This window comes from Brachionichthys hirsutus, chromosome 21 (genome assembly GCF_040956055.1).
Source record: "Brachionichthys hirsutus isolate HB-005 chromosome 21, CSIRO-AGI_Bhir_v1, whole genome shotgun sequence".
Lineage (NCBI taxonomy): Eukaryota > Metazoa > Chordata > Actinopteri > Lophiiformes > Brachionichthyidae > Brachionichthys > Brachionichthys hirsutus.
Window position 1 is genome coordinate 7372455 of NC_090917.1, and position 26976 is coordinate 7399430.

The window sequence follows — 26976 nt, forward strand, 5'->3', positions numbered from 1 at the left end:
ACGCTGTCCTGCAGCATCTGTTTGAGACAGACAAGAGGGACGCTGTCCTGCAGCATCTGTTGGAGACCGACAAGAGGGACGCTGTCCTGCAGCATCTGTTTGATATTTTGACCAAAGACTGTCAGATATTTCATATAAGTGTTTGAGAACTGCGTTAACTTGTGGAAAAAGAGTAGAATATGTGACCTTTAAGGTCCGACAGTAAAACACACAAGATTTCTAAGCATTAATACCTCGGAACGCCGCCGCCGTGCATTTAATTTAATCAAAGAGTTTGTTTGCATTTAATTCATTTCTTATTTGAACCTTTATTTATCCAGGTGAGGCAATTGACAACAGATTCTCATTTGCATTGTCGACCTAGCTGTAGACAGCAGAGTAAAACAAAGCCAAATAAAAGCAACACAAATACAAACTGTACAACTTGATATTAGATATTCACATGCTAATTTACAATGGTAATGGTTCAAAGAATGTCAGGTTGAAACATTTCCACCTAACCAAATCTGGCCCTTTGAACGCCCCTCCTTTAGGGGCTGACTGTCAAATCATAGTCTGACAGTTGGAGGTGAAAATGCTTTCTTCCCCCTCTCGGCTGACACTTCCTCATTCAGTGGTGCGAGTTACAGACATGAGAGCCAAAAAGAGAACAACAAGTGAGCAAACACGCTCATAAAGGAGCCAACAAGCGCAGAGACGGGGGCAGAGGCATCCGGGCGGTCTTCTTTTGTGATGAAGGCGCTGAACAAATGTGGATACTGTTGGGTCAGAACACAGTGAGGCTGAGCGGGACAGAGAAGCTGGTAAGATTCCACCGGCAGAATGCTCCGGCAATCTCTGAGCATCCTGAAGCAGCTGGGTTCTGGGACAAAGTAAGTAAGTGTTTCTTTCTGATGCCCCCCCCCCCTCTGGTTTTAAGATTACACTGACTGGAATGCACGTAGTCAGGTCCGGAACCCGAACCCGGACCTGAACTGAACATATGTAAGCCCAAAAGTTAGGTGGTGATGGGGGAGAGAACTTCTGACAGAAGAAAAATAACCCTAATAAATATAAGGTGCATTCATGAGCAAACTTAAATTATGATCAAACACACTTCTATCAACTGGAGGTTATGAACTGACGACTGGGTGAGACTTCCTTCACGACCACTTCCTGCTGCAGACACTTCTGTTTGACATAACGGTCACAACGCCATCGCTACCCGGAGAGCTTTCTATCTCAGCGCGGGCTGCTTTGGCTCTCGTGTTCTTCTTTTGACAGTTGCAAAGTATGCAACGCTAGTATGCAACGCTAGCATGCACACAGTTTAGGTTCCTCTATGCAGGGTGTAGTTCCTTGAGGGACTCCTCAGGCGGTTCCGTGTGTGAAGCCAGCGGGCCCAGCCCGTATTTGTGAACGGGATTTAGTCTTTATGGTGTTGTATGATCGCTGAGAGACAATTTTAACACGTTTAAAGTAATTAATTGCATTTTTAAACATGTTTCAACCGTTTTATGGTTTTATGGTGGTGTGTCGGTGCATGCATACGAGTGTGCGACCGCTAGGGCTGCAACGATTCATCCATTAAATCGAGTTATTCGATTAGAAAAAAGCTTTGAATTCGCCTCGAGGATTCATTCAATTCGTGTCTGGATTTATTTGTGTGTTCTACGTTCTCTGGGTTTGAGATTACGCCATGTTTCAGTAGGAAACGTGATGAGGCCCCAGATATGAAGCCGTGCGTGAATACAAGCACATTTCCTTTGTACATCCCAATCAACGTGGAACTGAGCGCACATGTTGGAGTAGCAAACCCCGCCCTGTCCACACCCCTATTTAAATTCTCAAATCATTGCCCTGCGATGAACTGGCGGCTTGGCCCGTATAGGTTCCTGGGATAGGCTCCAGCACAACCGAACAGATACAGGTTCTCCTTTGTCCCGCTCTCCATCGGGGCACTGAATGCCTCGGAGAAGAGGCGACCGCACATAGTGTTCTCCTTTTCCGTGTTGCTGCTCACACGTGTATATGTGTGTATATAGATGTATTTGTGTACATGTGTATGTACATATGATATATATATACATTTGTACATATGTATTTATTACAGAACCTGCTGTCGTTGTCATGTCCTGTAGAATGTTAACTCTGCACCTGTACAATGACGCTGCTCACATCTTATGTTTTATATGTCCCTTGAATGTGTCCTAAGTATGTATGTTGACTGCTGTAAACCAAATTGCCCTCCAAGGGACAAACTAATAAAGTGAAATGAAGTGAAATGAAGTGACCTGCTTACAGATACAGTGAGAAAATGAATTATTTATATATATTCCCAAGATCTGATTCTGAATAGGCTAAATAAAGGAAAGGAATGATGCCATTGAACCTTAAAATAATTGATCCTGAAAGAAAAGTCAAATTATACCTTTAAATTAATAATATAAAATATTATTTATGTGATTTTCTGATGTTTGCATCTGATGTATTTATTTTTTATTTTTTAACCTCCAAACTAACACAACAAACACTTCTGCAGGTCCCACGATGCCACTGAACTTCTACATGAGGATCTGGTTCTGGTGAGAAATAACAGAATTCTATTCTAGCTCTCCCAATCATAATTCTATAAATGCATTTCAATTCATGTCTTTTTTCCGTTCCTAGCTAATGCAGTTCATAAAGACACATAAAATATGTTAAATCCACACACCTGACGGTTAAAAAGAAATCCAAAGATACATTTGTGTACTGACTAACATATTTTTATGAAATGTTAGACGCCAGTGAGTTTGCTGCTGGTTTACAGACCATGTTAGTGATCAGCATAAACCCCGTGTGTCTGAATGAATGAAGGCAGAGCAGCGGGTGGAACCGACTAGGAAGGCGGCTCACGTCATTCACAAGAAGCTGCATGGCTGCATGCAGAGTCAGCTCGGCCTGGAGGCTGAGAAGCGAATGGTACTGAACATACAGAGGAATGTTTGATCGGCTGCTGGAGGAGGTTTCATCTGCTGCTGTCTCCGCAGAAAAAGCTCCCCCTGATGCTGCTGTCCACCAGCATGGCAGAGAGCCTCAAGGACTTTGATTCACAATCCCCCATCAGGTGCCTGACTCTATCCATCCGTCCATCCATCCGTCCATCCATCCATCCATCCATCCACTCTAGTACAGTTCTCATTTCTGGATGAAAACTCACACCTTACAGATTGTAAAGTGTGAGTTTAATTTATAGACAAGCAGCAAGATGTTTAGTTCTGGTACATGTGTGTGTGTGTGTGTGTGTGTGTGTGTGTTGGGGGTGATGGGCAGGAAGGCGTTGGAGATGTGTTGTTTCATGGAGAAGATGCAGGCCAGCTTGCTGGCAGACTTTGAAATGAAAGTGGAGAAGGCCGTTCTGGAGCCGCTCAACAAGCTCAGCGAGGTGAGACAGAAACTGATGAGCGTCGCACTTTATATGGCAGAGCATCCACAGAAATCCATGTAAATAAAGATAGTTGATAGTTTATCCCCACGCTTGTCTGCATGGTGAAAATACAAAAAGAACGCAACGAAGCGGCGTCGCTTCGGCGGCACAACAGCTTTCTAACGCCGTGTCAAACAGTTCAACCTTAACAAACGCACTATTTATTACTCTGGTTTGTATTAGGAGGATTTACCAGAGATTCTCAGGAACAAGAAGCAGTTTGCAAGGCTCACCACAGACTGGAACAACGCAAGAACCAGGTGAGCGTCTCAATTGGGGCTTCGTGTTGTCAACGAAGCTCAAATGTGTGTCGTGAATGTTTGTGTGATTGAATGTTCAGGAGCCAAACCAGCACTGGCCCCCAGGCAAAGCAGGACGGGCTCAGGGAGGAGGTGGAAGACGCGTGGAGGAGGTTGGAGAACATCAAGGTGGTACCGAGGAGCATAGACGGTGAGGATGGACTCGGTAGGGCGGCGTTGACCACTCTGTGTTTCTGTCTGCAGGACCAGTACTCTGCAGACCTGTATCACTTCGCTACGAAGGAAGAAGACTATGCAAACTACTTCATCCGCGTGAGTGTGATGCATAAAGCTGTAGCCTCAGCGCAGCCTGTAGTTTATCCACCAGTTCTTCAAATGGATCCCGCTTGTTTCTTTGTGCAGCTGCTGGAGCTGCAGGCAGAATATCACAGAGATTCACACGAGTTCCTGAGCAGAAATATCAGCGAGCTCAGAGGGAACCACGGTCAAAAGGGTGGGATTTATATATTGAAGTATTTTATGCATTCTGTCAATAAAATGTTTTTTTTTTTTTTACTTTTTGCATTCTTATGTCTCCTGCGTATCCCTCAATCAACAGGACCGCCCCCTCTATCCAAGCAGAAGGTCTACGGGGAAGCTCTGCTCGCTCACTTGTCCAGGAGCAACAGGGAAATTGCGACTCCCATCCAGGAATGCATCCACATGCTGCTGAGGACAGGCATGAGAGAGGAGGTAGGCTGAGGCCAGTATTCACTGATGTGTGTGTGTGTGTGTGTCACAAAGCCTCTGGAATACACACGGACACACGCAAGTCCAGAATCTTTTATTTAATGATGAATCTCGGCGCTGGATGATTTTAAACATCGTCATTGGAACAGATCATCATTGACGTTTGTACCAATTTCACAGCAGCCCCTCTAATTGTTGCTGATCTGGAACGACGCTGTGAACCCATTAAGCCGCCTGACATCAGTCCATTCCACTGACGGCGTTGTCATAGAAACATAGAAAGGAAGTTCTCATCAATTTGATCCATTAAAATTAGGAATTGACTTATTTAAAGGTGCATTAGTTTATTTTTTGTATGCAGCATGCGGATCTTTGCGGAACAATTTAGAGATGGGGTCTGGTCTGAGGTTTCTGCCTGTTAAATTCTATGCTTGGTGCTTGCTCATAATTATTGCTGTCGCTCTGTAAGACAAAGAGAACTGCTCTTTTAGTATACGTGCAGCAAGGTCGATTTTAGACTTGATGCTCCATAAATAAAATCTGACATTAACGGGCTGTGAAATATTTCAGACGGCCACTGCTCTGGTATTGGTCTCGGCCATCTTTTCATCAGACCACGACCGAAACCTAACCCGAGCTGGGCTCGTTGCTATCCTGGGCTCGCCCACTTATTCATTTGTTCTCCCCCACCTCTGTCCTCCTCGTTCTTCCAAAGGGTCTGTTTCGTCTGGCAGCGGCAGCCTCAGTGGTGAAAAGGCTGAAGTGTTGTTTGGATCAGGAAACGGTCGAGTACAGCGAGTTCAGCATGGACCCTCACGCCGTGGCCGGTACTGATGGAGCCCCTTTATTTCTATTTCCTCTTAGCGGAGTGACTTTCACGTCACTCTGCAAACCCAGTTCCTCTTGAGTTGGTTCCAAATAGAGCAGCTTCCAGTAATGTCAAATGCAATTTCCTGTCTGTACAAGATACAAGATACAACGGGCTATTGATTACTCAGCATGTCAGTTATTAAATCAACACATGAACTCCTCTTTTTTTCAATACTTTTTGTCTCTGAATGTGGCAGGAGCACTGAAGTGTTACCTGAGAGAACTTCCTGAACCGCTGATGACCTTTGAACTCTACAATGACTGGTTTAAAGCTGCGGGGTGTGAATCGTACCTACGTGACTTATTTCTCATTTTATTATTGCTTGGGTTTGATCTCTTGATTTTTTATTTAATTTTTTTCCACAGGGAAAAAGACCTGGCAGAGAAGCTGGAGCAGTTCAGATCTCTTCTGAGAAAACTGCCACCTGAAAATTACATCAATCTTAGGTGTGTACAATATTCATAAATTAGCCATTTAAAATGTATCCAATAGAAAACATCCTGTATTGGCTTGGGTGACCCCTGACTGTCTCTGCCGTGCTACATAAAGTCATTGATATTTTGATATATCTGATATTCTAGTAGGGTCCTCATTGGCATCATCCCTGTTCTACTCAGGTATCTGGTTCAGTTCTTGGCTCTCTTATTGGAGCAACAGACCATAAACAAGATGACGGCCAGAAACATCGCCATCGTCTTAGGACCCAACCTGCTCTGGCCTCGAGCTGAAGAGTATGTGAAGTGATAGGTTCTGTCCAAGGTTTCTTCCTGTTAAAGGGAAGTTTTTCCTTGCCTCCGTCTCTTGTGGGTCAAGTTGGGTTCTGTCTTTCCCTGCTACTCCTGTAAAGTGCCTTGAGTTGTCTTGAGATCCGTGTTAGTTGAGTGTCACCGTATTCTGCCGTTTGAGCCCTTTTCTGTCCCACATGTCCGTCTTCTCGGCCTCTTTAGGGAAGCTGCTCTGTTGGACATGGCGTCAGCTTCTTCAGTCCAGGTGGTGATTGTCATTGAGCCTCTTATTCAGCACAGCTCCAGCCTGTTTCCTGAAGGTATACAAACAGCAAACACCATATATGTGATATCAGCAGTCAGTCTTCAGTGCGTTAAACCGGTTTGGTAAAGGTGGTCTCAGAGAAAATGTTGCCATGTGTCCCCGTTTGTCATCATCCTTGTGTACCAGTGTATTAGCGGTACTGTTTATTTAGGAAAATGTACCACATGTGAACAAACCAGAAAGAAAAAAAAAACTGGTTTTAAAACTACAAGGTAAAAGAGTCAGGATTTGATTCATCTTAATACCAAACATTACTATGTCAAGGGCTGTTTGTTGACTGTAGCTCTCATGATGTGTTTGTTTGGGTCAGCTGTATCCTTTAAGATCCCAGACCTGCCGGAGGTCCTGGATGGGATGCTGCCCCCTTATGGTGACCAGTCTCTGATCGCGGAAAAGGAGCAACTGATCCGAACAGCCTCTTCCTCTTCTTCCATCGCCTCGTCCTGCTCCTCTCATCACCTCCCTATCTCAAAGACAAACAGGTACCTCGGGGGGGGGGGGGGGGGGGCAGAACTCATCGCATTTAGATGGCTGAATGAAGCAAGGTCCCTGTTTTAGAATTTATGTCAGTCCGACTTTCCTGCCGTGCCCCTTTCCGTAGCTGATAAACGTTCCCCACGGTAAGGATCCATTATTACCAATGATAGAGGAAGCAGCTAATGGTGAAACTAACCTCAGCATGATGACATCAGAAAACTTCATTTCGTCTTCATCCAGCGTTGCTTCACTCTTCTTTCCACCAGCACAGCCTCCCAGGACAGCGGATACTTCTTCCCAGCGAAATCTGCCTCAGTGAGTCGTGGTGGTGCCTCCACATGGGTCAGCCCTACATCAGCACCAACTCATCCAATCCCAACATCCGGCGGCTCATGCTCCCTCACTCCCAGCCTCACCGCGTCCTCGAACGCTTCCACTGCCGGCGGCCGGACAGCGAACCAAGGTCCCATCGCGGTTAAAGCGACGGTGCCAGCACCAGACCCAGGTCAGGACAGGAGTCCTACTCAGAAGCAGGGCCCCGATCAGGGCCAGCTGGATCCCATTTTGGAAACAAATCCAGACTCCACCAAAGCATCAGTGCAGCTCAGTTCGCCATTTAAACGTAAGTCTACATCAGGGGTGTCAAACTCGTCCGGTGGAGGGCCGAGACACTCCAGGTTTTCCTTCCAGCCGGCTACTAAAGCAGGTGAATGTAATTATCAACACCTCTGATTTGAGAGAAGGAACTCATTAGTGAGATCAGCTGCTGGAGAGATGGTTGGAAAGAAAACCTGGAGTGTCTCGGCCCTCCACCGGACGGGTTTGACACATGTGGTCTACATTATATAAATAGGGCACGCTTGTAAAATTTGAGTTTTCTCTAAAGACATAAAATATGCAGCAACAGAGGGCGGCATGTCCTGAGGGTAATTTTACTAGCCTGGAGCCTACATTTCCCATAATGCAAATCAAGAGCATCCATTGTTACACTGCAGGGCAGCACGGTGGTGCAGTGTTAAGCGCTGTTGCCTCACAGCAAGTAGGTCACAGGTTTGAATCCGACTTAGGGCCTTTCTGTGAGGAACCATGTCTGTGTGGGTTCTCTCCGGGTTCTTCGGGTTTTCCGGCTTCCTTGCACCACCAAAACATGCAAATTAGGTGTGATTGTGTGTTTGTCTGTCTTTGTGTGTCCCTGCGATGAACTGGCGGCTTGTCCCCCCGCCTCTAGCCCATTGACAGCTGGGACAGTCAAGGGGTCCAATCCATCCAAGTGCATTGGGCCCCTTGAAACAACCACACACATGCATAGGGGCCCTAGCATGCAGAGAGGGCATCGGGTGAAGGCGCATCTGGAGCAGCTTGCTCAAGGGCCCCTCTCCAGCCACCAGCTCACACTCCACATTTCATCTGAGTCGGGACTCAAACCGGGGAACCGGTGGACTCCCCGCCTCCCAGCCCAAGGCCCAACCCTCATAATAATCCATCCTCTTTAAACAAAGTGAGCTAACATTAAGTAACAAGTTTCTGGTTATTATGAATTACTAGAAGAGAAAGATAATATTCTTTCACTTGCACAACCACTTCATAAAGCTGTGGTTTTAAATACAGTATACATTACGCACTTTATTTCCTTTCTTTGCTTTTAGGAGTTTCCTTCCTCCTGAGGAGGAGGCCTCAGATGTTTCCCTTTAATCACGGTTGTCTCTTTGTTCCTCCTGCAGCAAAAAGATCTTTCAAAGTGACCCCAGCCAACAAAGCTAATGAGCAGCTGACCGTCCATTTCTCTAAGCCCAGACCTCCACCGCCCCCCAAGCTGAAGGTTCCCCCGCCCCCCAGCACAGTCCCGGTGGCTACAGACATGAAGACCCTGCCAATCCCTCCACCTCGAGCTCCTTCAGCTACCCCGAGAAAGCCCCCACCGAGGAAGCCTGGGCTCAAAGCCCCAAACTGCCCTCCGCCCCGCCCCCCAATGTCAGAGACGAAAACGGTTCCCTCTGCTGCACAGTGAGGAAGGAAACATGTCATTTAATGCGTGAAGTTTCTTTGGGAACTTTTGTCTTTTTGAACCTCTTCACTTGGCTGCAGTGACAGCTAGATGTGCAGCAGCACCTGATGACATCACTGTTGGGCGGAGTTATAGAAAGAAGGTTTCTATAATTCATTTATTTATTGCTCAGTTAATGAGGCCCTGTATTTCCATACTGGTGGACGCAGACACGCAATAAATGAATGAAAAACACCCCGCCTATTGTGGTTCTTAGGGCTGATCTTTCTGAAAGTAGCATTTGTGTGAGTTGAAGTATGAGGAATTAATTTTATTTGCCTTGAAGGCATCAGTCAGCTATTCCAGTCTCAATAAAATCATTTTCACAACCGCTTTTCAGGGAGCATTTTTCTTTGAACCGCTCTTAAGTGTTATATATACAAATAAATGCATATTCATCTAAAAACATCTTTATTGTTTATATAATATAATTGCAGCATATTGTAGCTGTGACATGTACTCTGTAATGCAGGTGCTCATACTGTAAGTACATATTTATAGGAGGTCAGGCGATATCTTCATGTACAGGTTTTAAAGAACATATAAAATACAATTTTTTTCCACTTGAGAAATAAAAATTAGACTTCATAGTTATAAAAGGTGCATGAAGTGTCTGTATGGAACATCTGCAGCTTAAAACGAGCCCTTATACGATTTAGGCTTTAGTTGCGGCTAGCAGATGCTGGTAATACTTCTCATATTCACTCCGTTCCGGTGGATTAATAACTGAGATGTTTGGATTTCCTTGATTCGAGGCCTGAGATCTCTTGTTTTCCTTCCCTTTTTGTTTCCTGGTAATGTTTTCCTGAGCCAAAAGTCGACACGAGATGGTAGAGAAGGATGTTTAAAAAGGTTGCAGTGAGATTACATAAATAATCCTCTCACCCAGAATCGTTTCCCATCATACATGAAACTGTTTTAAGTATCAGGTGAAGGAGGGGCTTCGTAACAGAAGAAGTTCCGGCGCTCCCTTTGAGACTATCTTGACGACATTCTTTGGCACAACGTTTTACATGCCTCTTTCCTGCCTCACTTGTTTTTTCCTGGTCTTTGTTTCCTTCTTTTCCCAAAGTCTTGACTTGCTGAGAGGAACCTTCTCCCTCCTGTGCGGATCCTGCAGACATAAAGCTCTAAGGTTTTCACTGCTTTTAGACGCATTCAGGAACAGCTTTGCATCAAAGATGTGCATCATGGTCGCAGGACGTAAAGTAAAAGATACAATATTGGACTCAGCCTCGTTGATTATAGAAATAGTTTAGATGATTGGTTTGATTGGAGTTACAGAAGAATCATACAATAGAGGATTTTTTTTTTTTACTTTTGTGTCACATCTCTGCTCAGACTTTGATTTCGTCCTCGTCATCCATGTAATTGTAGCACATGTTCTTCTTAGGGTGGTCAATGATCGACATCTCCGAATCTGTCACCTCTCTCCTGGTCTGTCCCGTTAACCGGTCGGTGCCATAGTGGCGCGTGAGCACATCTGTAGCACTCTGGAACTGCTCGTTCTCCATCCCCATCTCCAACCTCGCCCTATCAGGAGAAAGTCCAACTCCGTGCACCTCCATCACGCCCTCCTCTTCTTCCCACTCAGCCCCATGCAGGCTCTTCCTGCCTCCGCACTCCTCCCTGAGCTGTGAATCCACGTGCGTGACAGTAGCTGAGTCCATCTCCGATCCCTCATTGGTCAGCCTGCACGCCGACCCCACCTCCTCCGCTTCCCAGGCGTAGCACTGCTCCTCCATGTTGCCGTCGATCAACCCGAACACTTCGCTCATGAGGGAGGGGCCGAGGTCGAAGGTGAAGGTGTCCAAGGAGGCGAGGGAGGGAAGGGAGTCAGAGTAGGCGGTGGCTTTGGGTTCAGAGGTCATGCAGGTGGACAAGAGGGTGTCGGTCAGAGAGCCGCGGTGGATGCTCGGGGAGCAGGAGGTGGGGAGGGAGATGGAGGGCTGCTGATGCTCCAAGCGGGAGAGACGAGGCAGTGTGACAAAGCCGGACTCCAGACCTGAGGAGGAGATGCACAGAGGAGAAGTGTGCTACAATTCTGAAGCATGAAACTCCTGCCAGGTGGCATTGCTCCTGTAGTATGGTGTACAACTTGCATACCAATGTACCAATCGCTCCGGGTGTGCCGATCATGGCGGCGCCTTCACCCTATGCCCTTTCTGCATACACATGTGTGTGTGGTTGTTTCAAGGGGCCCTTGTACTAAGGTGTAAATGGAATTTCGTTGTGTGTTTGCAGTGTAACATGTAAAGTGTTAACATATAATGACAATAAAAGATCATCTTAATATCTCTCTTAATTCAGATTAAGATGGCACTCTTGACATTGCCAACAGGGGGCGGTATAAACTCATTTTGACAACCTGACCATTGATTTGTTCAACTCTGTAAAACAATGACCGTAACAAGTTACTCATACTGGTTACCCAGAGCACCTCTTGTCAGGAAACTGCATTTAATTCCATAGATTAACAAAAAAAAGTTAAAAATAAATATCAGTAAAACAAGTGTATGTAATACAGAGGAACCTCGGTTCTCAAACGGTATTACGGAACGGTATTATGTTCGAGAACAGAGGTTCCACTGCATTAATGTTGGCTGGATACAAACATGCAGATTCTCCTTTCTACGTGTCCTAATTCATGAGGGTTACATAGATTTCGATTTTAGTACAAAATAAATATTTGTGTTTTTAATGGCTAGTCTTCCATTAAAATGTCGACAACACGACAGACAAACACATATAAGACAAATGTTATCCTACAATTAGGAGATCATACAAAATGTCCTTTAAAAAATCATAAAGGTTCAAAAAAGTCTTATTTCAAGGATTAGTAATTAGTAATTAAGATTAGAACAATGACTGTTGATTTTGTCACTGATAATAAAATTGAACCTAAAAGAGAACCTGTAATTAAAATAGCAAATATTGATGCTGAAACGTTGATATTCCATTGAAACATGAAACAAAAACACCCTCAAGTTGGACACTCACCGTAAGAGCTTTTCTTCTCCTCTGGTGTGCTATGAGAACTGGGGAAAAGCACTTTGGTGGTGGAACTCCCATTGAGAATGTCAGCATCCAGCCTGGGGAGGGAGATGGCGCTCTTGATGATGGGAGAAATGGCGGGAGGCGGTGGCGACAGATCCTTGGGTCCTTCTCTGGGTCGGTTGTCGGAGCTCCTCCCGATTTGACGGAGCGTCCTGGTAAAGAATGCTCCAATCTTGTTGTCCGGGGTGGAGACAGAATCAGTTTCCTCATTATTTCCGCTGGCCGTCCCACCGTGGTTGCTGAGGAAGGAGGTGTCCCCAAATGCGTCGCCACCGCGGCCCACGTGCATGGTATGGCGGAAATCGCCCAGAGGAGGGCTGATCATGTCCAATGTGAGGTCGCCTCTATGGCGGCGCTTGCTGTGGGAGTGTGAGACCAGACCTTTTAGGCCCGACAGCTTTTCCTGGAGATTCATGTTCAAGAAGAGGTGACTCAATGTTTCTGAACTATCAGCCTGAAATAACTGTCTTTAATCCCAATGAATCGCAGAACTGAACTGCCAAAGTTGAACTTTTCTCCTTTTACAAGGGGAAAACCGTTCGACTTTCCAAAGTAGTGACTTAAAGACACTTGTAAAAGTGAAATTCCAATAATTCAAAACAGTGCATGTTCAGCGAGGCTGAAAAGTTGACCTCCGGTCCTACCAAATATTTCACCTGGTCCTTGTCTGTGTTTCTCATCTGCAGGCCAGCCTCTGTCCTGCACGTTATAGCTCGTCGTTATGCATAGCTGGATGAAGTAAATGCACATAAACGGAGGAGAACAGTGGGCAGCTGTGTTCCTAGAAGCAGCTGGTCCAGTTAGTGCGTTCGGGCTGCTTGGACTCCCCACACTTGCTTTGGACTTGAGCTTTGTCCACATCAGTTTAGACATGGATCCAGTTGTAAAAGGCTCTGTGGTCACAGGATGGAACCATCTATTGAGAGTAAAAACAGGGGGGGGGGGGGGGGGGGAGCATCTATCTTTAAAACGTAGCTTGGAATGTTTTTCATTTTGGTGGATGTCGATTGAATTGGAGGACATTTGTGAAGCTGAGATTCAGCGACTAGCCGCTGTGTTTTCCTTCTCTAAATGCAGCATGGAGCTGAAAAGTAACCTCCCTGAATTCTGAACCGATCTGCCGGCAGGTTTCCAGGATTTTGCATTCCAAAGGTCTGCTGGTCTGGAACCATCTAAATTTAGTCCCAGAGTCTGTGCAACAAACCAAAGTCTGCTTCATACACATAAAAAAGGGGGATTTTCAGGGAATTCCTGCTTCCACTGTGTCTCGCTTTGCTCATGTGACGGTTACACAGAGTTAATTTGATGTGACTCGCCTGGGTGTTAAAAGTGGGAAGCTCTCTTTCAATGGGCTTAGATGTATTTATTTACAGGGAAAGAGATGATGAAAATGAGCTGATAAGATGATCCCTCCTTCATGCTACGCGTCACGCGGCATCTAGATACCGGCCAAAGAAGGTGGAAGACAAGAATCCGTTACAGGCGACAGCCATCAAAATGAAAACTTTATACTTTCAATCGATCATTTCAAAGAGAACTTTGCTTTGCCTCCATGTGTGCTGATGAAATAAATTAGAATCTAAGTGACTTTGTTTTGGTCCGTTCTTTATTCTGCTTCATTCTGCTGTTGAAGCATTAAGACTGATGCTGAGAGAGAAAAATCTAACATAAATTAACACTCTCAGACATATTATTTCTCTCTACATATTTTTTTTAAAAGCTATAAGTTGTAGCATCTCCTTTTTACGAATTAAAGTTTCGAAGAAAATTCAAACGTTTCATTTCATGCTCCATTTTACTAATAGTCTATTATTAGCTGATATATTCAGCATCTTTGACTCGACTAACACCATGCTTCCTTGCCTTTTGTCAGTTTTGCGGCGACCTCCATGAGTTTGTAAAAGAAATGCTTGACAAAAAAAACCCATTTATTTTTCTCATGTGTTGTTCTTTGACAGCATAGTAATGGTTAATAGTTGTAAATCATTTTTGATAGCATAAGGCGGCCCTAACAAGGACCTCTGGTTCCCTTTAGAAACTTTCCACTGTAGCAGCTAAATGTCGGCATTCCTCCCACGCATGCACGGCCCCGTCTGCCTTCATTAATGACCTGCTATGGTTCAAGAGATGGGGATTGCGTCAGGTCCAAGGCAGCCCTTCCAATTTTGCTGCGAACCGCAGTCCCAGGCCCTCCGCTTCACTTCCCCCCCGGCTGGGGTTTAGGAGGGGCATCGTGGGAGCGGCGAGGGAGGAGACACGCCACATACCAGCAATGAGCGGAGCAATATCAAGACTCACAAAGCGACACCAGGGACCAGTTAACTGAGGTGTGATGTTGAATCTAATACGGTGTGCCTCTCCAGGGACCTTGTTCTAGGTCTAATGAAGTGCGCTGAGGCAACAGGCCATTTCCCTGTGATAGCTCTCAGGGACGAAGCACTGTGTGCCGACCAATAAGGGGGGGAGACGGTTGTGTTTTCATATTAAGTTGTAATGAGAAAACCCTCACTCTAAAGCCGCTTTCACACCAGAGCTGTTTGGTCCGCCTTAAACGGGCCAGAGCTCGTTTCCTCCGATAGTCCGCTTCGTTTGGGCAGGTGTGAAAGCGGACCAAACAAGCGAACTCTGGTCCACCTGAAAACGTGGGTCTCGGTTCGCTTGCAAGAGAACCCTGGTTCGGTTCGTATGTGCGTAGTAACGATATACGCAGTGCAGGGTAGAAGAAGTACAGCGTGTACTCCAAACCAAAACACACATGGGAGAGGGAGGGATTTCCCCTCCTACTTCGTCCAATCGAGGAGCGCCCCTTTCAACCAGGTGATGCTGCTCAGAAAGTTCGGTCCGCTTTAGAAATCACAGTGTGAAAGCAGAACCGAAACAAGTTGCGATTTTCAGCTCCCCAATCGAACCGAGTCCGCTTGGTCAGGTGTGAACACGACTTAGATGTAATCCTTCAGCCTTACATGAATGAATACACACGGAGCCTTCATTGCTCTGACTGTGTGCTTACAGAGGGCGCCAGTGTTTTGTCTCAGCCTGTAATCCCGTGCAACCTTTGTCCACGGCTCAAAGGGGGTCGCTCACTCCAAAACCTTTGATGCATGGACCCTCCGGGCAAGGATCACTTTATCTGCACGTGTGCTTCTATGCACCTGAACTGTCCTTCCATCCTTCTCGTGTGATCCCTCTTTGTAATTGCTCTCCCGTTTTCTGTGTTTACAAATTAGTAAAATTGAAAAGCACCACAGAGGAAGAAACCTGATATGTTTAAGCTTTGATGGGTAAGACATTGAATGGAATAATCGCAGTGGAAACTTGACAGCGTTTTTCTTGGGGATGTGGACGTACCTTGGATTATCCTTTTATCCTTCTTCTGCTCTGTTACACTGTTATGGCTCTCCTCTTTTGGGGACAAGGCCTTGAAGCTTCCACCCTGGCTCCACTGGCTCTGAATCCTGTGAGAAGAAATAAAAAAAAAGAGTTTGACAAAGGGAGGGATGCAGTAAATCCAAACCGAAGTGAGACTAGGTGGGAGGTGATGGAAAGAACACGGGATTAAACAAATTAATCGATGTTGGATTGTCTTCAGGAGGAGTGACTCGGGAATTTGTCTAATAAAAGTCGAAATGGAGATGACAGAAATGGATGTTAAGACAAATGAGACAAAGAGGGAAAGGCCGGAGAAGGAGGAGGAGGAGGAGGAGGGACAAGGGAAGGGCAGAATGAGCCGTGTATCCGATACGAACAGGCATCCCTAAAGAAGCCTGACACAATTTGTCAGTCACTGGTTTTAAGCTCCTTTTCAGTGCTGTACCAGACACAGCCACCATGCAGGAATGAGCATTGAGCACTTCTGCACTGAAACATCTGCTGCGTCCATCTTTCTGCCTCCGCTTTAAGTTGCTTTCTTTGGGCCGCTCACCATTCAGGGCATTTTAGTGCATTCATACATGAGAAACTGCCTCAATCCACTATTTCCATGTCACTATGCACAGTATTTGCTTGAGGTGGCTTTGCTGGATACAAACCAGGGTAGCCACCGTCTAATAGGAGCCGTGTGTGTTGTGTGTTGTGTGTTGTGTGTTGTGTGATGTGTGTTGTGTGCGTGACCACATTCCTGAGTGCAGCATCAGTCGACAGAGTCTTTCTCTCAATTACAGCCATCAAACGTCCTTCTTCTCAACCTCAGCGCTGATTGAAACCACGTTTTGTACCGAAACATCTTTTTTCTTTTAATTTTCTTCTTACTTCTTACTTTTTACTTCTTTCTTCTCTCATTTTCTATCTTTGTTCACTCCTCCTCCGTCCTCTCCTCCTTCTTTTTCCATCTCTTTCTGCCCAGGCTGCGTTCTCCTCAGCTCCTCTTTCGTTCACTGTCTGTCGCATGCTTTCTTGACTTCTCGTTTAACCGCCTTCAGGGCGGTTGGACCCACAAATGCACCAGTTAATCTGCTATTTCTGATTACTCTAACCCAGAAGTGTTTGCCCTGCAACCGTTTGTCTTGAGCAAAATCAACGATGGACTTTGTGTTTCATTCGGATTTTGCCCCCCCCCCCCCTCCTCTCTCTCTCCCTCTCTTCTCGTGTCCTTCATTCCCTAACCCCACTAGCCAGGTGAACAAACACACGAGATAAGGCCACATTTTTTTGCAGCTACAATTTGACTTTCAGTTACACTGTAATTTTCACCATCTATGCGCAGTCGGAATCCAAGCAAAACACGGCTGCACTTCCTCCTTAGCCAAGAGAATATTTTCATGCTTCAACAAATAATGATCAAGGCTCCCTGTTTTCATAATCTGATGGATTTAAGAATCCTAATTTGCCTTAAGTACCTATAAATAAAAGTCAATGTCCTTCTCCATTTGTATGAAACACACACATGCCTTTTTATGAACAATAAAAGGAGCCTTGATTGATTTGCAAGAGTCAGTTTATCTAATACATGCTGATAGACTGCCGACAGTCTAACCTATAATCATTGTGCATGTTGGCCAACTGCATTTTTTAGCTGTTTATCCGCTGGATAAAATGTCAAATATTCATTCAGCTCTGTCTCAAAATAAATATTCTGACATTTAGGGAAATACTTTTAATTTCACACTTCCTGAGAATTATTACGAAATAGTCACCAAGCTCCTTTGTGATGCAGGAACTTTGGTTTACAGGTGTCCGTAGTGAAATGTGTGCAGTGTTTACAGTAAATCCTTATTTAGGATGTTTGTTCCATTTGAACAGAACCAGACGAGCTAACCAGCGCCTTGCTGTAGCTTCATATTCACAATAAAAGCATGCAATATTGATCTTGTTATCTAACCCTGACCTAGAAAGCGAATCATTCCCATGCCGAACACAAAATCCATCCGCATCCGTATCATCAGCATTACAAAAAACAAATCCAGGATCTCTTGGGTTCTACTTACTATTGTACTTCTACGGATATTGGAGTACCGCATTCATCTGTCTGTATTATACAGAGATCACTAAATATTGTCAGGTACTTATTAAAGTTTCACATTCCACATTTTTGCGAGGAACATGGAAAGATGGGAAAACCACTCAACCCCCCCCCCCCCCCCCCCCATCAGTCAGAAACATCAGTTAAAGTTTGGAGAGTCGCCAATCAACCGAGCTCAGCTTCTCTTTTTCCACAGAGACGTTTCAATAAATTCCATTTCATAAAATATGTCAAATCGGTTTTAGAACCACGACTACCCACAGCAGCCTCCAGACAAGACACGGAAGCCGGTCCTCCACACAGCTGACGGCAAGGAGCAGCTGGCTCTGGATGGATACCCGTCTCTAAAGAAGTTGTCACCCTCTCCTGGAGGGATGTTGTTGGATGCTGTTGGATGTCGTGACCATTTGGTGGCCGAGATGGAAGTGCGTCTCCCGACATCATCATGTGTGGCACCAAACAAAGGAGAAAGAAAAACCTCGTGGTGTCTTAACAAGCACACCTCCACTGCTGACCCATCAATGACACCTAGGTGTTAAAGGGGGGGGGGCTCAAGGAATGCTGAGCTCGGGTAAAAAAAAAAAAAAGTTGTAGGTGGGGAAAATCACAGGGAATGATCGTTGCTTTACATGCTTCCATAAAGAAAATGAAAGTAATGAATCAGTGCTAGATAATGTAGAGGGGAGAAATGTCAATGGCATTTAGTCGTCTACTGGATGGATGGAAGAACTGACGCAATTACAGATTAGATGTCAAAACGTCACACACAATGTGCAGGTCCACAAATGAGAAGGCTGAATCCATCACATTAGGAGTCTGTGTTAGTAACACAAACGTATTGATGGCCGACAACAACAACAAGCTCTGTGTATGTGTGTGTGTGTGTGTGTGTGTGTGTGTGTGTGTGTGTGTGTGTGGTATTTCACATGCTAGCTTCCCTTGGGGCTGGCTGACAGGTTGCAGGAGCCAAAAGGCCACTGCTGTAATGAGACCAACGCTGTTCTGCCTGTTGGTCTCCTTGATTGAAACGCCTCAAGGGCATCAACTTCTACTTCACACCTACTTTGAGTATGTGTTGGTTATGACAATAGCAGGTAATAAATGTAATTATTTATCAGGTAACTATTATACCTAGAAAAGCACTCGGAGAGCACCGACCTCCGCCAAGCAGCTCATTCCCCTCATAATTGGATTCACACCGTCCACATGGGATCTTCGTCAAAAGGTTCTAAATTGTTCTTGGTGTCTTTATACACCAACCATCAAAAGTAAAAACAAATCGGAGTTTATTTTTGAATCCCTAAATGGGGTTTTCAATTTTATTTTATTTTATTTTTGCCTGACCTCATTCTGGATCCGATCCAGATGAAATCCGGTGGCAGGATAGAGGTCCCCACCCTACATGCCTGTGTCAAATTCCATAAATATCGGTGAATAATCAACAGGGATATTGACAAACACATTTTGAAGCTTCATTGACTGCAATGCTACCGAAGAATTCTAAGTGATCCAGAATCCAGACTCTCTTCTGGAGCATCACTAAAATTCCATCAACTGTTTCTGGTAAGATTCCCAACATTTCCTGTACATTTCATCCATAACGTTTTCGAGTCATCTCAAAAATCATCTCATCTCATCATCTCCTCTGCAGAGGTAGCGAGTTTATTCTGACTTAAAGTGTGCAGAGGGGAAATAATCTGTTACAGGGAGGCTTGGGTTTCATGTCAGACATCTGATGCAAGAATCTCAGCACTAAAACAAATGACCAAACTGTAGGACTACTAAACAAACGGATAACAGTTTGGGTTCATTCATTTTTCACCTTAAAAAACAGAAATAAAAAGGTTTCCTTTCTTTCACTGGTCAGTTTGAGGCTTTTTACTCCACTGAATCATGAGTTCATCTTTGAGCAACAGAAAATAAGGGAGGTAAGTGGCGCGTTCTCGTTTTTGTTATTTCCTCTCAAATAAAAAGAAAACAGAAACAAAATGTTGTCTTTACAGATTCACTGTTTTTACCACCTTCAAGTCTTCACATGGATATTAATGATCCTGTTCAAATGCGCGCTGGAGTCGCCGTGATCGAGATTTACGCGCTCGTTGCGTCTTTAAAGGAAATTAAAATTAAAATTTACTTTTTATACTCACCCCCCCTGAAAGAAAAACTGTGATCGCATTAAAAAGAAGCCGGTTAAATCCAAATGTTCATTCCTCCAAAACCCATTTATGACCGACGCTTCGGTCCGTTGGACCCTGTCGAGCGGCCGGACTGTCCCGCTGAAGCGCTCGGTGTGCGGAGCGGCGCAGCGCGGGATGAGGAAAGGGGCGGGCGGAGTTCCCACACACACACACACACACACACACACACACACAGCCTCACTTCAGGGTGACGTCGGCCTGTCAACACAACGTGAAATCATGGTGTCATTTTCAGGCTCTCTGCTAAACTCATTCATCCATTCATTGTCTTATTATCATGTCATTTGCCTCTGCAGGAATTTATCTCAAAATGAACGGCCCTAACTGTAGATTTAATTTCCTATAGTGTAAACCGCTTGACGTTTAATTCTGTTTGGTTTTTGAGATGTAATTTTTGAGCTTGAAAACTGTAAACCAGTTTGTTGAAAGTTCCTGCAAACCTAACTGAGTCCCTTGAAATCCCGAAAACACACGTTTTATACAGTTTACTAATTATTATTATTGCGATGATTCAACCAAAGACCCCGGGTTAAGAGTTGCGTTTTGCGAGCCGCTCTGCAAAGGCGAGGTTGATTTTTCTTTCTTCAGGATCCACTCTAAAGCTTCGAAAGGCGTAAAAAAAAAGAATAGTTTTTAATCAAAATCTCAACAGTTTGACCTGCAACAGGAATCAGAGCCGTATCAACAGGAACAGGAGCATCCTCACCCTGTCCTCTAAAGCAGGCCCGTCTGAGGGGGGGCCTGCTTGAGCCTGAGGGGTACATGCCACCAATCACAAGCAAGCCACACGCCACCTCCCAGCACTACAGCACTTCCACACACACTAAAGAGTTCACACGTAGGCAGACGGACGTAAACACAATGTCACACACACAATCAGGAAAAGCAGCCTCTCATTGTTTCAGGCAATGCCCTTCCTCAGCTCGTTGGACTTACGTTGCTGGCTACCTGTTTTGAAAAGAAAACTAGTTTGAAGTTGTTGTATTATCAGATAACCAGCTTTTATAACTCTTTTTGATTACCCAGAACACCTTGCTCAATTTAACCCTGAACACACACACACGTGCTTTTTTTAAACACACGGCTTGATTCCTTGAGACTCGTGTATTTCGCCTGTTCCAGTTAGTTTGGGAAACTATTATTGGTCCTGTAGTTACTTGCTGCTGATTGGTCCATTTGTAGAATTCAGTTATTCTGAAGACTGTCAGAGTCAATCATTGTTTATCTGCATAACCATTAAAGGATCAGAGGATTCACAGTTTAGTGACGAAGGCGTTAAATGGCATTAAAGCACAGACACTCTAATCTGTATATGCAGCACCGGAGGGCATTTTAAGGGTTAGATTACTGTGTGTGTATGCGTGTGTGTGTGCGTGTGTGCATTCCATGCCCATATATCAAGCAGCATGTCTGTATTTGGTCTGTCTTGTCTCGAGCTTTGGCCGCCACGGCCTGGCATGGCGCCTCACAGCATGTCCTGTGGATTCACAAGGTGACATTCGTGAATCGTGTTTGTTGACCAACTGCTTAGGTCTTTAGGCAAAGTGTTTTCATAAATTACAAGGGATTCTTCTTGCAGAGAATCCCTTTTTTTTTGTTCTACAAATCATCCGATCTGATAATGATTGATAGCCTAGAATGGAAGCACCTGCCACACGAGACAGATACAGAGTCTTGTTGAAGGGATAAGCCTGGTGATAGTTTTTTTTTTGTTTTTTATTTTACCAAAATGTGGATCTGGGTTTGTAAGAACTATATTTATACAGTCAAATCCTAATATAATCCTATAATTTTAGCCTCTATAAACTCATTGTTTTGGCCCCAGTTTGCAACATAAATTCACTGATAAATCCAGCGTGCCCTACCTAACCGTTGTTATCCAATATTGCACTTTAATCCACAACGTCTTTTACTTATTGCAGATTTTGTAGACGTTTCCTTGTCCGTTTTTGGCCTTGATCTTAATGATTAACTCGATGCGACCTCGCGCTTTGAACACATTTGGATGCCTAACTCCTTACAGCGACAAAGAAATGCTTTCAGGGTTCTCTTGCCTGTATTTGAACACACCATCTTGTTATTACAGTGGAGTACTGTTTATTTTCACTTTGCCATGACTACTCTGTTGAAATATGTCTGTTACATGTAATTGTTGGTCTTTGCTTTTTAATACTTTGCTATTTATCTTAGTTGATATGTTATCTGCGTGGATTTCAGCTCCTTTGAGATATCACACTGGTACCATAGTGTTCTCATGTCTGTGACGTATGTGTTGTCCACTCCCCCCCTATAAGCCACGCTGTTATTCATGTGTTTTGGAACCCTGCTTGACATGTCTAGACTTCACTCTGGACTTGTTCCTACATTAAATCTGCATCTGTTGCCTATTTTGCTTTTTAGGCTGCTTCAAGATGTCATCTGATTTTTATTTTTTTTTCCAAGCATCTCAATCTCTCTTTTATCACACTTTTAGTTTGCCCAATCTCAAATCCTCCTGGCCATCTCCCACTTCCTGATTTACCCCCCCCCCCCCCGCCTTGCTCCTTCCCAAGATAAACAACCGCTGTTCTGAGGGATGTCAGCTATTCGTTCAAAAAAACAACAGCCCACAAGTTTTTTGGATCTTGTTCAATTCTGGTTCCCAGAAGGGAGGAAAGATTACAAGTTGAGCGTTTTTTTTTCTCGCCATCCCTCCCCCTGTTCGCCGTTGTCTTGCGCTATGCTACTCGTCTTTTGCTCCAACTCTCTCACAGCTCCATCTCACTTGAGACACGGCGATATGTGAATTTTGATGCCTGGCCACCATTACGCTGGAATTCATGTCTGTTCTATTGCGACCACTTTGACCACAGAGTCCTCAAGGTCACTTCTTGTTTGTCAGACGCTGATTTTCTGTCAGGAACTGTCATCACTCTCCTCCGATTAGCACACATGGGGAAAGCAGGCTTATGGTTGAGTTGTTTGGAACAGCTTTTTCAGTTTAATGACCCTTTTTTTGAAGGCAATGTGAGTGTGTTTGTGTGTCGTGTGTGTAGTGGGAGTCCATGTTGTGTTCTGTGGTCACATAAAATCAACAGCATTCTCAGTATTCTGCTGTTTTTCGTTCACACGATTTCCTTGTGTGATCTGCAGCTCTGCAGTTGTGAATTATAATAAATTTGACATCTTTTTTTTCTCTGTTTTTGCCACCAAAGCTCTTTCTTCTTTCTTTGAAGTGTTTATTTTATTATCGTATTTATCTTTGGCAGAAGAAGGAACAGGAACTCAGGGTCGTGGCTTGTGATCTATTCGAAGCCTTGTATGCCAGCGTGACAACCAAAAAGCTGACAAAGGGATGGAGGAGCGCAGGTGAAGACAAGATGAGGGAGGACGAGGCAGGAGGACGGAGGAAGGCGCTGTGTTGAAAGTGGCTCAGCCTTTCACAGACAGAACATGGAATGTGTTTCTAGGATATTGCAAGCAGTCAGGAATGTCGCAACCATTTCCAGCATCAGCCCAAGAAATGAAACCAATTGCTAAAGCAAATTATAAAAAAGAAAAGTAACGTGAAAAGAAAAAATGACTGCTGAGCCAGCTGTGACAAATAACTAATTGCTAATGTAAAGTAATTCATCCAAAACTACTGCAGACACAATTTCAGCCAATAAACAACAGTCATTTGAAATGAAAAAAAAAAGCAATGGTTTGGTTCCCTCCAAACATTTAACCCCACAGATACAGACAACCACTCACACTCAAGCTCACACACATCTACGGACAAGTTGAAGTTATCCATTCACTTCAACTGTATGTTTTTGGAGGAGGGCGGAAACCGGAGAACCCGGAGAAACCCCTACAGCGTTCTGCTGCAGGATCTGTTCCCTAGACACGAGCCTATTTTAAATTAGGCCTCTCTGACCTTCAGCGGCCCGTCTACTAATTTGATTCCTGCAATAACAGCAGCTACTGTGTTATTCAGGAGTCTGGAACCAAATGTCCGTCTAGGGAGTCTGCAGTGGACACAGGTGCTGGCTTTCCCTCTCACACCCCGTCTTCCCCAGGATTTTAGCTGACTTATGTGTTCAGGGGGGACTTTTAGTGAAGAAAATCCCAAATGTCTTGTTTCCATCAAGTGCATGTGTTTCCTGTACCAATCTCTGCCCTCCAGCCTGTCTGTGGCTTTGGCAGCGTGTTTTGTCCATGTGTGCTCATGAGGATGTGAGTACTATGATTGGTATATGTGTGCTATAAAAGTACACATGAGTATATATCTCCCATTGGATCCCTTTCAACTATAACCAGTAGCCTCTGCAATTTTGGCCTCTAAAATAGATACCGGAAGGTAGGAAATCTATTTTTTTGCATGGAAAAACATATTTATGCTGCACCAAACTATATTCACATCATCGAATCAGCGTTTTCCATTTTTATCTAGGTAATAACACGGTTATAACACATAAGCGCTGGAGAGTAATGCCTGACGGTTGGTCCTTCAGTAACTCTTACCACTGTAAAAACTGCTGCCTTTGAATTTGTCATTCAAATTGGAATCCTTGATATTGTAAAGTGAAATATCCAAAAATGCATTAATGCACTTTGTCTCAGAGACGAGAAGATCAATGCCATTCACGTGTCTGTTGAATTAATGTGAAGCTACAGGCTAATCAGAGCTTGTCATTGAGACCAGAGGCAGCCCCAAAAAAAGCTGATTCCGGTGGTTTGACGCTTACAACCCTGGAATATAGCTTTGAAATATATATTCACTTTCTGAATCCAACCTGTTGAAAAATACTGGTCATGTTTCAGCCACGCAGCCGAACCTAAAACTGTGAATAACAATTGGTGCAATCACACCATTTTTGGTGTAGCTTTTAAAACACCGCCCGTCTCCTCCTCCTGCTCCAGAGCCCATCACATGCATACGACTGCACACATGAGCTCTTTTAGATGTACCTATCTTGTGGATGTCAAACTGGGACGTAGCGCTGATTAGCTTCCTGGCAGGACAGCCTACCACCCGTACCCAGAGTCGATGTCGGGTTCCTCCTGGTGGGCCTGACACTTGGTGGAGGGCTGTAGCCGCTGCTGTTTGTTTGCCCCGTGTCCTTATTTCCGTGAATTCTGTCCTGACAGGAAGCGTAGAGTTGGGACAAGACAATGGGCTATTGTAAGACGCCACTTAATGTCCCTGCAAGGCTTAAACAGGAAAACTTACTAAGGCGGGCACATGCATACACGCCACCCAGTCTTCACAAATAAACCGTCAGGATCCCCGTTCTATTTCCTAAACACAATGTTCAGACCTCCACATGAAGGTCTTAAAAGCCCCGACTGTAGAGTAGTAAAGATCATATTTTACTTTTAGATGAACTGAGTTACCACAGCTTCCCAGTTTAATGATAATGACATTGGCAGATTGGACACGCCCATTATTAATGTTGGAGGCTCTCAACAATGACGTGACGATGCACTGACACGCCCCGGAGAGCGCTTTGATGTCGCTGACCGCAGCACGCCGAGAAGTTAAACCGGTCAAGGTTGAGTCTAAGTTGCTCTTGAAAACAGATCTTATTTCTTGCTATGCATTATTATTAACAAATCTTATTACACTTGCATAGTTTCGCTTTGTGTCTTTTGCGATTTAGGAACTTTTAGCACATTTTTTTTTTTGTTAAGAGGAACTTCCCAGAGGGTTTCTCTGTATAACTCAAAAACTGTTCAATACTTTTTCACAAAATTGTATGTATTGTACACATCTTCATTCTCTACGTGTCTCCCATAGAGATGTCCTTTCATACCTTGGGGATTAAACAAATAAAGGAATTGCAATTATCAAAAATCAGCTTAAAAACTTCTAGTCTTCTATCAGCAGATGCTGACTATTGTATTTTGGGTTAAAAAGTGGCAGTTTGGCAAATGCATTTTCCATGCACTTCTGCCTTACTTACTGTCACACATACACACACACACACATCCACACCCACATGGATACAGTCTTGTAGCATGGGCGTCCACCATGTCCATGTCTCAACCTGTGACCTCGACCCCCTCACCTTTCAGATCAGCTGGGAGGCCCGAGATCTCATCGGTCATTCATCTGTCCAAACTCTCTTTCGCTCTTCGCCGGCCTCGTTTCTCTTTTTCTCCTCATCCTTTCCCCTCCTCTGCCGTGATTGCCTGTCTCTTCGTGGCCCCATGCCCAGCCACTGCCGGGTAAGATTCCTCACCCCGCGCCAAGGGGAAGAGAGGGATTGGAAGAGGGCGAGAAGAGGAGAAGCACAAATGGGAGGAAGGAGAGAAAGAACAGCACAGGCTTGCCTTATATAGAGGTAGGTGTTCTGTAGCTGGGATCTGTGTTTACACATTTAACTGTCCCTGACCAGCTTTTTCTCCATCGCTCTTAAACTGCCGCTCACTCCTCACAACACCCTCTCCACAGCCTGACCAAGCAGGGGCCCGCTTACAAGTATCCAGTACACAAGTACACGCAGTATTTCTAATTTTCACAGAGGGAAAGGAAACATTATTTCTTAAAAGTAAGTGATGATGCCTGTGCTGCTGCTGAGGTGCAAAAATATAAGATTTGCTGAGAAAGCATCAAGGAGAACGCCCTGCCCTTCAGCTCTTATTTCCTCTGAGCACTTTGTGTGTGTGTGTGTGTGCATGCAGTGTAGAGGACTCGGTGTGTGTGTGTGGCATCTCCTCTCGGATCTACTGGCATATGCAGCAGACTGCGGGTACAGAGAGGCGGATAAAGTTTGGCTCAGCCTGCATCTCAACCACACTAAGACCGAAGAGCCTCCCTTTCTATTTCGTCTTCGCTCGTCTGTTTTTAAAAGTCTTTTTTCTTTCTTTGCATCTGTTTTTGTGTTGGTTCAATGAAACACAAATCTTTGTCTCTCTTCATTCAACGCTTTCACATCACACGTTTCAATCAGCTGAATCCTGCCGCTGTTGACTGAATCGGCTTTTCTAGCCATGCATTAGTTGCCTCCGATAAGGAGGTTGTTTTCTCAGGATCTGTTTGCTGGTTACCTTCAACAGAGAGGGTTGTTTATTTAAATCATGTCATTTTTGATTATTTTTGATAGTTCCCAGCAGGATAAGTAAAAAAAATAAATGAATAAAAATGAATTTCCCTGAAATCGAGTGGGAGGATGGGTCTCGGGCCAGAATATTTGGTTTTTGACATTCGTTTTGTTTTATCCTTTCTTTATCATCGTGAGACAGAGCATTTAAAAGCAAAACTTTTTTTTTTTCTCAAAGAATAATGCATGAATATCAATGGGAAAAGAATCCCGTCCATCGCTGGGGCTGATATCCTGGAGTGTGTGCAGGTTGTTATATTATAACTCTATTATAGTTGGTTCTTTCTTTGTCTCTTAGCAGGATTTCACTGGTCAGA

At 44.5% G+C, this 26976-nt stretch overlaps 2 protein-coding genes across 2 annotated transcripts; one reads left to right on the top strand and one right to left on the bottom strand.

Annotated features, from left to right (window-relative positions):
* Positions 1-822: 822 nt before the first annotated feature.
* On the top strand, positions 823-9296 carry sh3bp1 (SH3-domain binding protein 1). Its single transcript, XM_068754417.1, has 18 exons — positions 823-872; positions 2522-2564; positions 2839-2943; positions 3012-3088; positions 3295-3406; positions 3632-3708; positions 3789-3876; positions 3952-4020; positions 4111-4201; positions 4307-4440; positions 5153-5264; positions 5505-5586; positions 5674-5754; positions 5926-6039; positions 6256-6353; positions 6669-6840; positions 7102-7457; positions 8557-9296. The coding sequence occupies exons 1-18, from the start codon at positions 823-825 to the stop codon at positions 8841-8843; spliced, it is 2148 nt and encodes a 715-aa protein (XP_068610518.1). The 3' UTR covers positions 8844-9296.
* cdc42ep1a (CDC42 effector protein (Rho GTPase binding) 1a) lies at positions 9295-12351 on the bottom strand. The gene is made up of 2 exons (XM_068754418.1): positions 11880-12351; positions 9295-10884 (listed from the first exon to the last, which is right to left on the bottom strand). The coding sequence occupies exons 1-2, from the start codon at positions 12349-12351 to the stop codon at positions 10217-10219; spliced, it is 1140 nt and encodes a 379-aa protein (XP_068610519.1). The 3' UTR covers positions 9295-10216.
* Positions 12352-26976: the final 14625 nt, after the last annotated feature.

Excerpts from the sequence above, each read along its gene's own strand:
- sh3bp1 (XM_068754417.1), top strand. The coding sequence starts at position 823 with ATGCTCCGGCAATCTCTGAGCATCCTGAAGCAGCTGGGTTCTGGGACA. Across the intron at positions 3,709-3,788 it reads TGGAACAACGCAAGAACCAG|GAGCCAAACCAGCACTGGCC; the intron begins GTGAGCGTCTCA and ends TTGAATGTTCAG. Across the intron at positions 5,265-5,504 it reads GGACCCTCACGCCGTGGCCG|GAGCACTGAAGTGTTACCTG; the intron begins GTACTGATGGAG and ends TGAATGTGGCAG.
- cdc42ep1a (XM_068754418.1), bottom strand. The coding sequence starts at position 12,351 with ATGAATCTCCAGGAAAAGCTGTCGGGCCTAAAAGGTCTGGTCTCACAC. Across the intron at positions 10,885-11,879 it reads GGAGAAGAAAAGCTCTTACG|GTCTGGAGTCCGGCTTTGTC; the intron begins GTGAGTGTCCAA and ends TCTCCTCCTCAG.